Source organism: Fundulus heteroclitus, chromosome 2 (assembly GCF_011125445.2).
Source record: "Fundulus heteroclitus isolate FHET01 chromosome 2, MU-UCD_Fhet_4.1, whole genome shotgun sequence".
NCBI classification, from domain to species: Eukaryota; Metazoa; Chordata; class Actinopteri; order Cyprinodontiformes; family Fundulidae; genus Fundulus; species Fundulus heteroclitus.
The window spans coordinates 29,115,061-29,130,907 of NC_046362.1; the positions used below are offsets into that span (position 1 = coordinate 29,115,061).

Here is a 15,847-nt window from a genome sequence, read left to right on the forward strand (position 1 = left end):
CCGCCCCTCACAGGAAGTGTCGCTTTAGTTAGCGGTTGCTATGAGCTGATGAGAAAATTGGAGCTGCGACGTGAATTAATTCGAGTTCCCCGTTTGGAAAACACGACCGTGCTTCTGTCGGAGACCACCGCCATAACTGTGAGGAAGGTGTAGAGATAATCCGGGAGAAGTGATTTTTAAGGCTCTACCTGAGCTGTAAAGGAATAGCTGTGTCATACAGGGCTTTGTTGTTGTTGTGGGCTTAGAGAGTCAAGCTGCTGACGGTGAAGAAGTTGAGCTCTGCAGATAAGGCTGAGCTTCAGATTTGAAGGTAAACGTGGATGACTATGCTGAAACACACCATTTAAAAAAAAAAAAGCCTTGAGCTGTTTACTTCTGTCGTTTTTACCTCTGTAGCATTCTCTTCCTCTTACCCCTCCTCTTCCTCTGTGGATGATGTCATCAAAACAAATCTTCACATCCTCCTCAGTTTGTACCATGTTTTCCTCAACTTTCCAGTTGCTACAGAGTCACAGCTTCATTGTTTAATAACCTGACTGTCTGTGTGGCTGTGAGTAGCTACCCATCAGGGTCTGAGAGAAAAAAAAAATCCTTGCAGCTTGACTCACCTGTGTGTCACCTGTTGTCCTGCAGAACCGAGCATGTCAAAGGAGGCAGACCGCTTTGAGGGCGAAGGAGACAAGGCATTAAAGGATGTATCTGAGGAGACTACGACTAAGAGGACCAGGGCCAACACGCCGAGCCCCAACAGAGGCAACACTGGTGAAGAGAGCATTACGCACACTTAAATTTAATAAATGAGAACATTATGGAAACCTTAATTTATCTTAGTATACTAGGTGAAGCACATTATTTAGACATATGCTGATGTTTTCAAGTCTTTATTTCTGCTAATTAGGATGGTGTTTCTGCTTAAAGCTAACACATCGTTAGACCAACAAAAAAAAAATTTGAATGCAAATTAGAATTGGAATTATGTTTAATACCTGCTTAAATTATATTTTCAAAAGGTACTTTTAATCTGAAAAATGTGCCTCTCTGAGAAGCATTTATTATTTGTGACTGAATATACATTATTGTAGGTAAAAAGATTTCTAAGATAGACTGAATACCTTATTTGTGAGAGGTCTATAAATCCATGTAATTTTATAATTTTTCTCTTTTTAGGATCAAATCAATGTTATGGTCTTGTATTTTAAGTTTTCTTTTACATGTGGGGTTATGGATTTTGTGAGTAGGGTTAAAATTGACTGAAACAGGCGTGCTGGTGGCGCAGCAGGTAGCGCGACCCAGGTTCGACTCTGACCCGCGGTCCTTTGCCGCATGTATCTCCCCCTATCTCACCCCTCTTCCTGTCAGCCTACTGTGTTAAAAAGCGAGCCACTAGAGCCGTGACAAATCTCCCAAAAAAAAGATTGACTGAAACAGCAAGGCTTTCATTTTCTAATGTGTTCCTTGCCTTTTGAAAGGGTTTCCAGAAGATCTGAGGACCGAGTGAGTCGGGGGGGATTTTTCTGATTATAATAACTCACAATCTTATCTTGTATAGTTTTATACTGGCTTTTGTTTCGTTTTATGGAATAGTTTAACTTTTATACACTTTTTTTGGTGTTTTGCTTTCCATGAGGACCATAATTTTGACATTTTGTCCATTAATATATTTACTTGTATTTGTGTACCTTTAAGGTTAAGGTGAACACCCAGATCACTTATAGGAATCCACCATTTCAATGTCAGTTCCCTGGATGTTGACTGGTGTCGGCGGGTTGGGTTCACACCTGTGAAAATCCACCACCAGCTCCTCGGCTTTCCCTTCATTGATCAGGAGTTGGTACCGCTGGACTCAGTTCATAAAGTCCTGTGTCCACTGTCTGTAGTCTGAGTTGTCATCACCTGTGATGAGGCCGACAATGCCAGGGTCATCTGAGAACCTTTGTAGATGTTAGCCTGGGGAGGTGATAGAGAAGTGTGCAGATTAGAAGGTGATGAGGAACAGAGTCAGCACAGTTCCCTGGATGGCCCCGGTGCTGGTGACCAGCCTGTCAGAAACACAGCCCTCAGTGACCAGTCAGGTAGGGGTGAGTGTCTGATCACCCTTACCAGACTCCACCAGACTCCCTCCTCTCTTCTTGCTACTCTCCTTGGTTCTGTCAGCACGGAGTAATTGGAAAACCATCCACGATTATGTGTGTCTGGAGTTGCTACAGATCGGATAGTGTAACCAAGCTGCTCTCCTGGCTGCATCTCTGTAGCTGGGTTAGCAGTGCCAATTCACCTACTTTGTTAGAAAGGGATCTCACATTTCGCATGATGATGGATAGAAAGGTGGTTCTGTAAATTCTCCTATATTTGTGGTGCATAGTGCCTGCATTGGTGCCACGTCTCCTCCTCCTCAGCTCACAGGAAATATTGGGTCACTTGACAGGAGGCGCTTACCTTGCCAGCAAACTAAATGCTCACGATATTTCTGCATTCACAAGCATGTGAGAATCCATTCCGGCCTGCTCCCATCTCAATCGTTCGGCCAGAATCAAAAACAGGTTGGGCCAATCACATTGCAGTATTATGGTTTAAGGTGGGACATACCAGCTGTGGCAAAAGCAAGAGCTACTGAGTCCACAACCGCACCCAAACAAACACGGCTGTGCAGGAGGACGCACACGTACCTGCAGCTTTAACATCTGTTTTGTCAGAATCCATGATTTCTTCTTTGAAAAAAGAACAGCAAGAAGTGCCTTGACCAGTGCAACTTGATGTGGTTTCTCATGGTGCCTGCTCTTACATTTTCATTTAATACTGTGATTGGCTAAACCCAATATTTGGTAGGCGGGCACTATGTGTCGCTTTGCCCAATCAGCTCAGATAGTTCCCTCCTTTTCCTGAATGGATTCGATAGGAGCGGTCCCAGATTGATAATGTGTAGCACTCTTCGTATTACACATTATCAATCTTGGTTGCCATTTTTGGGAGGCCATGCAATGGAGCTACAAATAACTGACAGCTGATTTCTGGTGTAAACAATGGGTGCATAAAAACAAAGTTGTCCATAATGTGTACAAGCAAGGAGGAAAAAACAGAAACAACACATCTAAAAAATATGTTTATAAAAGAAAAACACAGGGCTGAGTGGGGAGCTGCTTGAACAAGCTGCCTGCTCGCGCGGCGCCAGAGAAATACCAGTGCTTTGTGTAATTTAATGAGTTCATTTTATGCTCTCACAGCCAGCCCACCCAGGTTTGTTTCTTTGGAGGAGCTTATGGAGACTGCTAAAGGGGTAACCAACATGGCCTTAGCTCATGAAATCATGGTCAACCAGGACTGGCAAATCAAGCCCGCAGAGCTTCCAGAAGGAAGGTAAGGGTTTTTAAAAAAAAAAAAAAAAAAGCTTGGCAGTCTTCTGGGTGTTTGCTTTTTACTGAGACTTTTACTGCTGCAGAATGAAGAAAAATATTTATTGTTCTGGCACAGCTTGGAGCACATAGTGAAAGAGACCATGCACAAAGCCTTTTGGGACTGTTTGGAGACTCAGCTGAAGGAGGATCCGCCGTCATACGAACATGCCATCAAACTTCTAGGAGAGATCAAAGAGGTGAGGATTGATCTGATTAAGCTTGATAAGGAGGATATTTAAGTTAAGAAGAACATTATGAATTTGAGGATGTGAATGTTCATCCTTTTTCAGATCTAATACTTCTGTATTTTTCCATTCAACCACCGTTGCAGACGCTTCAGTCCTTTTTGCTGTTGGGCCACGGACGTCTGCACTCCCGTATCGAAGAGGTTCTGGATCTGCCGCTGATCCAGCAGCAGGCTGAAAACGGAGCTCTCGATATCGGCCAGCTGTCCCAGTTTATCGTTGAGATGATGGGTTCCCTGTGCGCTCCCCTCAGAGACCAGGACATCAGGAAACTGAAGCAGATCACTGAGATTGTGCCTCTGCTGAAGTAAGTCGTGCTGAGAGGCAAACTGTTGTTACCAAAGTGTTTGCCAAGATGCAGTTTTAGTCTTAGACCCTGTTATTTCATCAGTGCACAAGTCGGATTGTTGTGAAATTACGTTCCCTTTTGTCAAATGGCAACATGGAGAGGAAATAGAAATGCACACACTGTGAGGGCTTAAGGATCACATTGATGCTAAGCAGTGACATCAGAGTTAGTTTGTTTTTTTTCCCAGCTGTGCATATTTTTAATCTCCATTCAGGGCCATTTTCTCTGTGCTGGACCTGATGAAGGTGGACATGGCTAACTTTGCCCTGAACAGCATCAAGCCGCATCTCATGCAGCAGTCGGTTGAGTATGAGAGGAACAAGTTTCAGGAGTTTCTGGAGAAACAACCAAGTAAGGAATGGCACCTTTACAAAAATCCCTTTTGTTATATACCCCAGGTATAGTGAGGATATCAAGTCAGGGGTACTACCAAGAGTTTTATTCTATGTGTGAATTTTTACCTGTGGACTTATTTTGCAAAGTATGACTATAAGAGCAGAGGTGACTTTGTGTGTTTGTGTGTGTGTGAGGTCAGTCAATCTTACTTAGCTCTGTGTTTAACCAGGATTTCACTCATATAATAAAACCATTAATTATTACAGAATAAATATTTAAACTTTCTTTAGCATCTTTTATTAGTTATTTGTAGTGTTAGTGCAGTTAGTATTTCTAACATCAGTTTCTGGATGTGTTACACGTACACTAAGTAGACTCTTACCTGAGGTCTGAGATTTCCAAAAGAATAACATTTCCTAGGTCAGCATTTTCCATGATAGCCAATGCAGGATTGGACTCTTTTAAAGGATCACACATTTTAGATACTTAAAATAGCTGAGTCTGCCTTCCTTCACTAACAACATCCACAACAAAGATGGTTGCAGTGTGATCTGGTAGGGCTTTTGCATGGTACATTCACTAACTGAAAAAAGGCTATTAGAAAAGTTGTAGGGTGCTTCCATCCCAAGATAATCACTTCGCTCGCTGCTGTGAGGCAAGGAATACCGAAATAATATTATAACTACACAGTGGTCAATAGTCTGTATTGACCACTGTGAGGATGGAAGGACCGTTTCACCCGGATTAGCAACTATAGCTTTAAACAAAGTCATACAGTTGCATTAGCTGCTTGCTTGGGGGGTAGGCTGTCCAGTATGAGCAGCAATTGCGCATGACAGGCTGTTTTTAATAATGGATCTATCATTTATTTGAATAATAGATATCTGAAATGTGAGTTTTTCCTCCTAAAATTCTTCCATCCATCCATTTTCTAAACCCTCCTATCTTTGTGGGGTCGCAGGGAGCTGGTTTCCATCTCCAGCAGTCATTGGGAGAGATGTGGGTACACCTTGGACAGGTCCCCCCCTCCATTCAAGAGACCCATTTCCTTATGCTCAGCTACCCACAGTCTTCATTCAAGATAACAGTAGTGATGTAGTTCTGGATAGGTGAAGCTGCAAACCTTATACACATTGAGGCACAATTTGTCCTTTGTCCTTGGAAGAATGATTACTTAGATTGCTGAACTGTTCATTACAGACAGGAGGAATGCCGTTCTGGAAATCTGAAATGTTAATTTTTACTAGGAAGAATGAGTTTCCCGGGTATTGCATTTTAAAACAAGTTGCTATAAATGAGCCAGAGAGCTGTTATGTGGCAGCCAGAAAACAGACAGCGAGGAGAGACTATGAACTGCTATGGTTACACAGAGGTTGAGGGATGATTTAAAAGCACTGAGATCTTATGTTTTCCCATAAATCTTACATGTATGATGCAATTATTTTTGCTTTGCCATCTGGTTCAAAGGTTAGTCTGTTTGCTTTCCCACCCTAAGCAAACCTCACCAGAGCCCGCTTCCCATTGAACGTAAACTCAGACGGGAGTTTGATTGTTTGGTCTGCACCAGAGTTCAGATGAGTTTTCAGCCCTGACCAAAAGAAGAGGGCTATCCAGGGAACACCTTCTCTTGTGTTTTAAATTAGATCAAACAGCTCTGGTGTGAAAGCGCACCTACTTCTCAACAGGCCAGTCAGTAAAGGGTAAAACCAGACAATTTTAACATCTCGAGTTTTTAGTGACATCCCTCATAATGCGCATATGTCTGTTTGTCTTGCATCTGTTTTGTGAAGTGTGCAAAATACATCACAATGGACAAACTGAATAAAAACATCAATAAAGAATTTAACCGAAGACACACAAGTCTGATTGGGGATATTTTCCCCATCTGTTAAAGTTAGAAAATCATGAGGTGGAGAGGCCTGATACACTGTTGCTGCTGCTGTGAAGAATAAAACTGTCCTTTTTCTTTTCAGATGCCTTAGACTACACAGAGAAGTGGCTTGAGGAAACGGTGAAATCCCTGAGAGAAACAGACGGTTGTGCTGCTGCCTCCAGCGGCCCCCCTTCACTCCTCCCACTAAATGTTCACAATCATGCATACCTTCGCCTGCTCAAGTGGGACCATGCTTCGGACCCTTTCCCAGAGGTAAATGCTCAGTGTTTCCGTACTTTCCTCACAAGTATGGATGTTTTTCTTTTATTATTATTCCTCCTTACCTGGGAATACCATTTTTGTTTCCCAGACGGTGCTGATGGATCAAGTTCGGTTTCTAGAGATGCAGCAGGAGGTTGAGCGGTTAGTGCTGCTCTCCTCTGTGCTCCTTATTGTCTACACTACCACGGGGGAAGCCATCTCTGGGCTGCCAGGACTGATGGAGACTCTTAAAAACACTGTCAGTGTCATATTCACAGAAATGCACACGCCGTGAGTACAAATATTTGCTCCGCAGATGCTCTGATGCCCAACTATTTAAAGTAAACGATAGGTCCTGAAGTCTCAGCAGCTGTTAAGTCTTTATGTTGAGATGAGATCAACAGTTTATGAACTTACCTGTGACTAAAGCAAATCTATAAATAAAGGTATTCACTCACCTTAAACTTTATTACATTTTGCAACGCTACAACCACAAACTTTATCACATTGTATTTATTTAATGGGATAGAGCAGGATGAAGAAGTGCAGAATTGTGAAGTGGAAGAAAAAGAGATGGTTTACAATATTTTATGAAAAATGGTTTAAAGTGTGGCATGTAGACTTTTTGGGGTACGTTTCCACCAACTTTACACATCGAGACACAATATTTTAGCCCATTTATTGTGTTGACTTCTAAAACTGTTAAACTGTATTTGCTTATCTTCACAGTCTCTTTACTGAACTTGTAATTTGTAAGAGAAGATGAGTTTTGGTTGTTTCCTTTTTTTCTTAAGCTTGTGTCATAATTTCAAGGACTCAGTGTATTTGCACATTTCCAAACATTGATGCCAAGATGTGTCAGTCAAATTCTGTTTTTATGTGGTTCTTGAATATTTTCTTAAAGGTTTCCAAACAGATTTTTGCGTGTTTTACATGTCAAATATCAAACAACCAAAGTTACCTTTCATGTTGATTATCCATGCATCTATACATTTGTTTTCCCTGCAAGTTTGAAGCCAGTGCGTGAGGTCTAGAACAGAAACACAGTTTTTTCCATTGTAGAAGCTTAGCACAGAGTCAGCATAAAGAAGCAAATTAACACCATCCATCCAACTAAAATCCCCCTCACCATTTCATATATCTTTACTAATTCATGTCCCTGTTTCATAGTTATCTACTGTAATTTTGTCCCCTTCTATTTCTTTATTAGTAAACTATTCTGATGAACAACTAAAACAAATAACCTTAAAGGGTCCAAATCTTAAGTATATTTTTTTCATTGTAAGTAGTTGCCTGAAAGTTTTGTATAGCACCCTATTCCCATTCATTTTGGTTGTGATCTACATTTGTCCCGTGCCATTCTTAAAAAATATAAAGAATATGAGTGAATGAATATGACTACTGGTCACATAAAAATAACTCCTGAGTGACCTGCTAATTGCATCTGTTTTGTGAAGTGTGCAAAATACATCACAATGGACAAACTGAATAAAAACATCAATAAAGATTTTAACCGAAGACACACAAGTCTGATTGGGGGGTATTTTCCCCCCAATCAGGTAGAAAATTAAAGGTAGAAAATCATGAGCTGGAGAGGCCTGATAGACTGTTGCTGCTGCTGTGAAGAATAAAACCGTCCTTTTTCTTTTCAGATGCCTTAGACTACACAGAGAAGTGGCTTGAGGAAACGGTGAAATCCCTGAGAGAAACAGACGGTTGTGCGGTTGTCTAGAACAGAAACACAGTTTTTTCCATTGTAGAAGCTTAGCACAGAGTCAGCATAAAGAAGCAAATTAACACCATCCATCCAACTAAAATCCCCCTCACCATTTCATATATCTTTACTAATTCATGTCCCTGTTTCATAGTTATCTACTGTAATTTTGTCCCCTTCTATTTCTTTATTAGTAAACTATTCTGATGAACAACTAAAACAAATAATATTCCCATTCATTTTGGTTGTGATCTACATTTGTCCCGTGCCATTCTTAAAAAATATAAAGAATATGAGTGAATGAATATGACTACTGGTCACATAAAAATAACTCCTGAGTGACCTGCTAATTGACAAGATTCAGTGGAGTCACAGACTTATATTTAGTGGTGTAAATTATTTTTATGTCAAAGCAGGTACGCATTAATGCAGGATCGGTACAAAACTTTCCGATAGCTTCGTTTTGTAACCAAAGAGACTAGGGACAAAATGGACAAAATGACAAAGGTGTGAAATGGTGAAGGATTCTAAAAACCAAAACCCACTGAAATGTTGTCATCGCCATGCACCATTCCTGAGCTACTTTCTTTTGTTTTCATTTAAGACAGAAAAAAAAAGCTTCGGCATCAATAAAAAGAATAATGCACATTTCCCAGATGACAGAGCTGCAAATAACAAGGTTAAACTGTGTAGTTTTTGATCATTAACTCCTTAAGCAAGGTAAAGTTTTAAAACTGATAGTAATCCGTGTGGTCTTTGTTTTGGCACTTTTTGCGTTTGATTGATTGATTGCTTTATTCAACAGACTGGTGGTCCACAAAGATTATTAATTTAATAATGCTGTTGTGCTAAATATATATAACTCAAATCATTGCAAAGATATCTGCGTGTATGTAGAGATTAAAAATGTAAAAATGTGTAGGCACTCTGTGTTACTGCTAATACTTGTTGGAAGTTAAAAAAAAAGTTACTGATGTCAGTAATTAGTTTGTTTGTTGATGTTTAGCACCATTTCGAGAAGCAAATGACATTTTCTGTGTGTGAATGGAAACATTTTGAACTCTTTGTTTTTTCTTTTGTTTCTCCCCCCCCAGATCTTTTAGCATGCAGGAGGCCTTAGCGACCATCGGAGAGAAACTGTGTGTCGACCTGAGCCACTGTTTAAGCCAGCATGGCTTCCCGCCGTTCTCAGCTGAGCGTAAGAGCACACTGAAGGGGCAGATCTCCGCCATCAACCAGCCCGACAACACAGTCCACAAGCTGATGGGTAACGAGGCTCTCTCACTTGTTTTTTTTTTTTTCCTAAGTACATCTCCACTCGCTCTTTTATCCCGCTAATTTTGCAACTTCCTTCGTCCTCCTCCTAGACTCTCGGATTCAGAGCTACCTCCTGGCTTCTCTGGAGTCCAATCAACACATGACGCCTCCTCCTCTCCCTGGAGGCCTGGCTCCGGTCAGCAGGGAACTAAAGGAGCTCTCGGTCCGCTTCAGTCGCCTGGTCAACTACAACAAGCTGGTCTTCTCCCCGTTCTACCAAAAGATCCTCCAGAATATACCGGCACCCGGGGAGAGTCCCAGCACAGAGACATAAACCGCACAAGATATGGAGCAGCATCAGGGTGAAAAGTGGGCTGTAGTTCCTCTGTTTTCCCTCGTTAGCAACGGTTTGGATGTGGAGGAAAAAAGGGTTAAGCAGCCTGATCTGTAACGTGAGAGGAAAGGCAGCCCTGCAGAGCGAGCACCTTAGACTGATCAAACCACAACAATGCCACTTACATTTACTAATGCGGTGTTGTTTCTTCACTATCAAACTATTCAGTGTCAAACCTTAGAAGTGTCCGTTTTAAAACACCAATGCTTGCGTTAACTTACCGAGTACTGCTACCAGGGAGGGAGAGCCAAAGTGCACGTACCGCAGATGTCGCAATTCACCAGGCAGAGTATGAGATCTATAAGTATGAGCCACGCAAAAGCATTCGTCTCTCTTTAACATTTCCAGATTTTTGTCAAATTATAACCACAAATATCGATGTGATTTATTGGACTTTTTCTGCGATAGCCAAGCACCAATTGACGCCCGTTTAATGAAGTGCAAGGACAAGGATTCTTGGTATTACTTTTTTTATTTAAATAAATATTTGAAAAGTTTGCTATGCATATGTATTCAGACTATTTTGAACTAATACCATGTAGAATCATCTTTCTAGGGGCTGAAGTTTGTTTTGTTTCTTGCTAATTGTTGCTTGCTTGTTTCCTTCTGATATCGCCCTGTATGTAGTTAGTTAAATGGGTGGCCATGTCATGGGAGGTTTGCAGTTGTGCCATCCTCTTTCCATTTTCCCTGTGAGATGCTTGGGATGTTGTTTTTATGGACGTACGCTGCTTTAAACTAGTTTATCTTTGACTCATCTGCTTTGTTCCTTGGTTTTCATGCTGTTATTTCCTAATCTTCTCTGATTTACCTCGGGGCCTTGACACTGGATTAGTACGCACCGTACTAATATTTATTATTTATTATTCCAAAGGCAGTTGGTTGGACTGGATTTTATTTGGGGGTATTAGAGTAAATGGTGCTGAAAATAAATCAGCACCACACCTTTTCAGAGAATCTTTACCCTTGCACTTCACAGCCATAGGCTACTTTTGTTTTGGTCTACCTACCTGATTAAAATCTCTGAGATTCAATGAAATTTGTGGTTTTAACGTGACAAATGTAGAGGAGGAGCATGAATACCTTTTAGAAAGCGCTGTAAATAAAATAAGTTCTCCTTGTCAGCTAAGCTGGTGAGCAAAGTAAGTCAACCATATACTGCTGATGTGTTCCTTTGTGCTTTTAGGTCTCTTGTGTTTATTGGTACTTTAAACCCAGAGAATACCCTCTGTTTGTCTGATAATTTGGAAAGCTATTTCAGTCAGTCTAGACTTTGTTAATTGTTAGTTTTTTGAATCTCTAGTCAGGTTTTGTGCTGCTCCCTATACGCTAAACTAGGTTAGTTTGGCCTTACGTATAAATGATATAAAAGAGATAACAGAGCCACAGTGATCCATACAATTAACCTTAAGCAAGTTAACCTTTAAAATTTTTAATTCTGCAGGTAGTCTTACCTCCAGGTACTTGGGTCCGGAGGCTGAAATGCTTGTCTCAAGATCTCCAGGTGCAGACTAATCTAACACATTAAGGGTGGACTTGAGCATTTTTGTGTCCTCAATTTATCCAGAGAGCAAGTTTTAATCTTTCAAAAGATATTGAAGGTAAGAATAAACCAATTTATCTAGATACAAACTAACCTATCAAAGGGAACTTTGCTGGGTTAAGGGCCAACTGCTCATTAAATGTTTTCAGTGTTAATCTGCTTTAGTTCTTATTCAGTTTTATTTACTGTATTTGAGATCCTCAGCAGTTTTATTCTGACAGTTGTTTATTTTTACATGAGTACGAATTTCGTATGTTCTGTTAGCTCTTCTTCACATACATTAAATATTGACTGATTGTATTAACTGCTATTTGTCTTTAGGTGTTTATTGGACATGCCAATAAAGCAGTTTTCCTGCAGATAAATGGGTTATTTTTTACTATCCTTATATATATATCCTTAACCGGTTTTATGTGCATCAATAATATCATACACTTGAAGATATTTTTTTTTTCTACAACAATGAAAGAAAGGATGAAAATAAAACCATTTAGGTCGTATGCGTGTAATACACGAGTGTAACAGTAGATGGCGATAGAGCATCAATTTCAAAAGTTCCCCAACGTCCCAAAAGTCATTTTTCTGAGGAATTAGTTTTAACTTATCTTATCTTTAGTGAAACAAAGTATTGAGCCACTTTTTATTTTGTCTGACCCTATATTAGTTTGCACGTGAGCAATGATACAAAAATAGACACAAATTAAAAGTAAAGCAAATCCCACCTCAACTGGATTGCACTTTTATTCAGACAAAGCTCAAATGATTATACTTAGACATTCCTCTATATTATTTTTGAACTCAGAAATCACATGTATGCTTTCATTTGATGTTAATTTTGTAAAATGGTCTTTTACCAGATGATCGTTCATAGATTCAGAACTAAGACAAAACCAAAAAGTCAATTTTGTACTGTTAAAACTTTTATTTGACCAAATTGATTTTACCTAGAACTTCCCTGATATGACTCTTTACATGACAATAGTTGACACAAAATTGAGTTTGATACATCATATATTAATCCATTGTTTTATGTTTTATAAAACTTAAAACACAACACTCTAAAATAACTGTACCCCTCAATTGTACAAAATGTACAGATAAAGACTGAAACAGATGTGTTTACAGAAAAGAAAGTATTTAAACTATCTTTTCTTGCAGGAGCCTAAAATTTACAATAAAAAGCAAAAGCAGATGTTCTCGAAATGTGAATTTTTGAGATTTCTGTTTGTTTTCCTTACCCATCTGCTCACTGTGTGGGGTAGTATATTCCACTTGTGTTTTCATCCAGCTTTGTTTGTATTTTCTGCTTTAAGGTGTTGAATTAGTGCTCAATGGGCAAATTCAGGTGCAGTTATTTTCTCGTAGCCATTTCCTGACTTACAGACATAAACACACATCTGCCGGATTTAATGGCGTATTGCTTTGTCGTTCCCATTTTGAACATCGAAGATGAAATCAAAACCTCTTGTCAAGATGTCTATAACTCATTGATGCAAATTACATGTGCACAAAAAAATCTGGCTGTCGATTTAATGACAACGCCCCCGTTGTATTCCCCCCGACATTCATCCAGATATCATTAGAACGAGTGTTAGAATCCGTGTTGGTGAAAGTTGGCAGTTAGAGATGTCAGTCACAAAAAATTAGTTGAACTAACCTTACAAGTCGGAAACCTACCTTGAAAGGTTTAGTTCAGGTCAACCCAGCAACCCAAGCCATGAAGTGGAAACGGAGTTGCTGCCTACATTGAAGCTGAGGACTGAGCAAGAAGTTCCCGCTCTCAAAGCAACACCTTCAAGCTCAGCTGAAAGTTAAAGCTACCCTCAAAGGCGAAGAGTTTGCAAGTTTCTCCCCGGGCATGCGGGGATTCTCTCCAGGTACTTCGGCCTCCTCCCACAGTAATTGGTCTCTCAAAATTTTCCCTGAGGTATGAGTGTGTGCATGCATGAATAGTTGTTGGTCCTGTGATGAGCTGGCATGGTAAGCTGTTCAGGCTGCACCCTGCCTCTCACCCAATGATTGCTGAAGATCCCTGGCTCTGCCAGGGTAAGCATGCACAGACAATGGAGATGAGACAACTAGCCAAATCCGTATATTGTCAGGTTTAATCACCATATTGCTTCATACACCGTGGAATTAGATGTGTGCTCCAGTTTGCTCTCAATGAAGATATTTCAAGGAAAATATGCAAAAAAATATTTTTTTTCTTGTAAAAATGATTGTGTACATTTTAACAAAAGAGGACTGGATTGCTGCAAATAAGCATGGTATCGATCGGGGTACTCGACTGTTATCAAAAATGTCATTATGGTAGCATATAATGACAGTAAAGATTATTAATTGATCAAATAGGCAGCGTTGGCAAAGAATTTGTCTCTGTGCCCGGTTGGTCCAAGCAACATCGCTCTGTAGCACCAACCTGAAGGTGAGTCTAAACGGTGTGTGTGCAGGATGTGTGGGGTCTGCGAAGATGTTAGCTGCCTGTTTTCATTATCCTGGAGCTTTGCAGGTCCTGGATGCTGGGAAGGTCAGGCCCAGCGATCCTCTCTGCAGACCTAATTGGTGCAGTCTGGACCTGTCCTCTTTTTTTTTTTTTTTGTGGATTAGCCAAACCGGAGAGTGATGAACGACCAAGGTCAACGAGAACACATTAGAACTGCTTTTTGGAGTTGATATCAAAGCAGACTAACACGTGGTTTCTGGAATGGCCCTGATCTCAAAATGGGTGGTGGTGCAGTGCTGCACCCATCACTGAGCACAACTCATCTGAGGCCTAGACCACACATTTTGCATGTTCACCCACACAGTTACACACTCAGTACTGTAGCTGTGTTGCCCTGTAGTTCTCTCCATTGGTATCAACAGTCTTGTTCCATTATGCTGCTGGTCTTATAGCTGTGTTTTTTTGTTTCTGTTTCGTTTTTTTTTGTTAGTTCTGTTTGCAGGTGTCTGTGGTTGTCTTTCCCCGGTTTCTCCATTGTAGCAGCGGGAGTATTTTTTATTTTTTTTTGTTACAGCTGGTTGTCAGGTTCTGTAATTTTTGTCTCTTTGTTCTCTCTGTCCTTGTTATTCCCTTTCCCCTCTTACTGTGTCACATTTGTTATCAGTTTGTACATATTACCTTAACAACAATAAATCAATCAATCAATCATCAAGGGTTGTGCATCTTTATAGATATAAAGCCTCCCTTGGTAAAGCACATACGGTATATTCGGCATAACCAGGCAGCCAGAGAACCTTTCCGCTTGTCATAAAGCTGGACATGACATGGGGGATGGGGTGTGTGTGGTAGTCTCTGTTCCAGAAAACCAGCCCATTTGAATAAAGTTTGCGAGCTATTAAACCAGAACGATGCTAGGGGATTACTGCATGCACACGTGGTTGGTGTGCAGTTTACTAAAGGGTATTTAGACGATATATATTTCAGCCTTCATTTATGACTTTGTGTGAATTTGAGAAAATCGTAAGTAAAACTTGTGCGTTCAGTTCTTGTTTTTAAAAAGTCGTTAAACTTGGTTGTCTTGTTCAGACAACATCTTCTACATGAGAGAGTTTCCTTGTCAACATCACCTGGTAGCGCCTTGCCTTCCCTGGTCAGAAAACATCAGAGTTTGTGTTTCGAGTTAATGGGCATCTTTCGGGTCCCAGTGAAACCGGATATCGGCTCAGTCTCCAGCCAGTTTTTCAGAGCATCTCAGTCAGTCACATTCAAACATAAGACTGACCTACATGTTCCCCAGACTTTAGAATACACCAGAAGAACAGACATAAGAGTGATTAATTTGCCGCAAAGTCAGTTTTTGTACGATCATGACAAATCTGCCACATCTGTATCAACATTATTTGAACTTCGAATAAAAAAAAAAAAAAAAAGGATCCCACACCATTACGACTAGAATAAGCTCCTCTCTCTAACTCAGGGATCTGTGGCTCTGGAGCCACAAGTGGCTCTTAATAACTTTGGCTACAAATTATATTTTTATTTGGCAGTTGGTTGGATTGGATTTTATTTGGGGGTATTAGAGTAAATGGTGCTGAAAATAAATCAGAGAATCTTTCCACTTGCACTTCACAGCCATTGGCTACTTTTGTTTTGGTCTACCTACCTGATTAAAATCTCTGAGATTCAATGAAATTTGTGGTTTTAATGTGACAAATGTAGAGGAGGAGCATGAATACCTTTTTAGAAAGCACTGTAAATAAAATAAGTTCTCCTTGTCAGCTAAGCTGGTGAGCAAAGTAAGTCAACCATATACTGCTGATGTGTTCCGTTCTGCTTTTAGGTCTCTTGTGTTTATTGGTACTTTAAATCCAGAGAATAACCTCTGTTTGTCTGATACGGTATTTAAATGTAATAATGATAATAAATGCAGGTTTTAGCAGGTTTTTTTTCTTGGAATAATTGCTTTTAATTTTCACAACAGAATGATGCTAAAAGTGCCAGTAATATTAAATTTTAAATCCATATGTTTTCATTATAATG

The 15,847-nt window shown here is 40.1% G+C and overlaps 1 protein-coding gene across 3 annotated transcripts; it reads left to right on the plus strand.

Moving 5' to 3' along the window:
- On the plus strand, positions 1–11,729 carry tcp11l1 (t-complex 11, testis-specific-like 1). Of its 3 annotated transcripts, none has more exons than XM_021318976.2 (11): positions 1–310; positions 397–468; positions 634–762; positions 3,222–3,354; positions 3,469–3,589; positions 3,724–3,944; positions 4,201–4,337; positions 6,296–6,468; positions 6,566–6,747; positions 9,265–9,437; positions 9,538–11,729. In XM_021318976.2, exons 3-11 carry the CDS (start codon positions 642–644, stop codon positions 9,759–9,761), a joined length of 1,485 nt encoding a protein of 494 aa, XP_021174651.2. In that variant the 5' UTR covers positions 1–310; positions 397–468; positions 634–641; the 3' UTR covers positions 9,762–11,729. The 3 variants fall into 3 exon arrangements, with proteins under 3 accessions (XP_021174651.2, XP_036008102.1, XP_012723089.2); XM_036152209.1 differs by lacking the exon at positions 397–468 and having other exon boundaries at positions 1–138; positions 246–310; XM_012867635.3 differs by lacking the exon at positions 397–468.
- Positions 11,730–15,847: the final 4,118 nt, after the last annotated feature.

Excerpts from the sequence above, each read along its gene's own strand:
- tcp11l1 (XM_021318976.2), top strand. The coding sequence starts at position 642 with ATGTCAAAGGAGGCAGACCGCTTTGAGGGCGAAGGAGACAAGGCATTA. Across the intron at positions 4,338-6,295 it reads GTTTCTGGAGAAACAACCAA|ATGCCTTAGACTACACAGAG; the intron begins GTAAGGAATGGC and ends TTTTCTTTTCAG. Across the intron at positions 9,438-9,537 it reads CACAGTCCACAAGCTGATGG|ACTCTCGGATTCAGAGCTAC; the intron begins GTAACGAGGCTC and ends TCCTCCTCCTAG.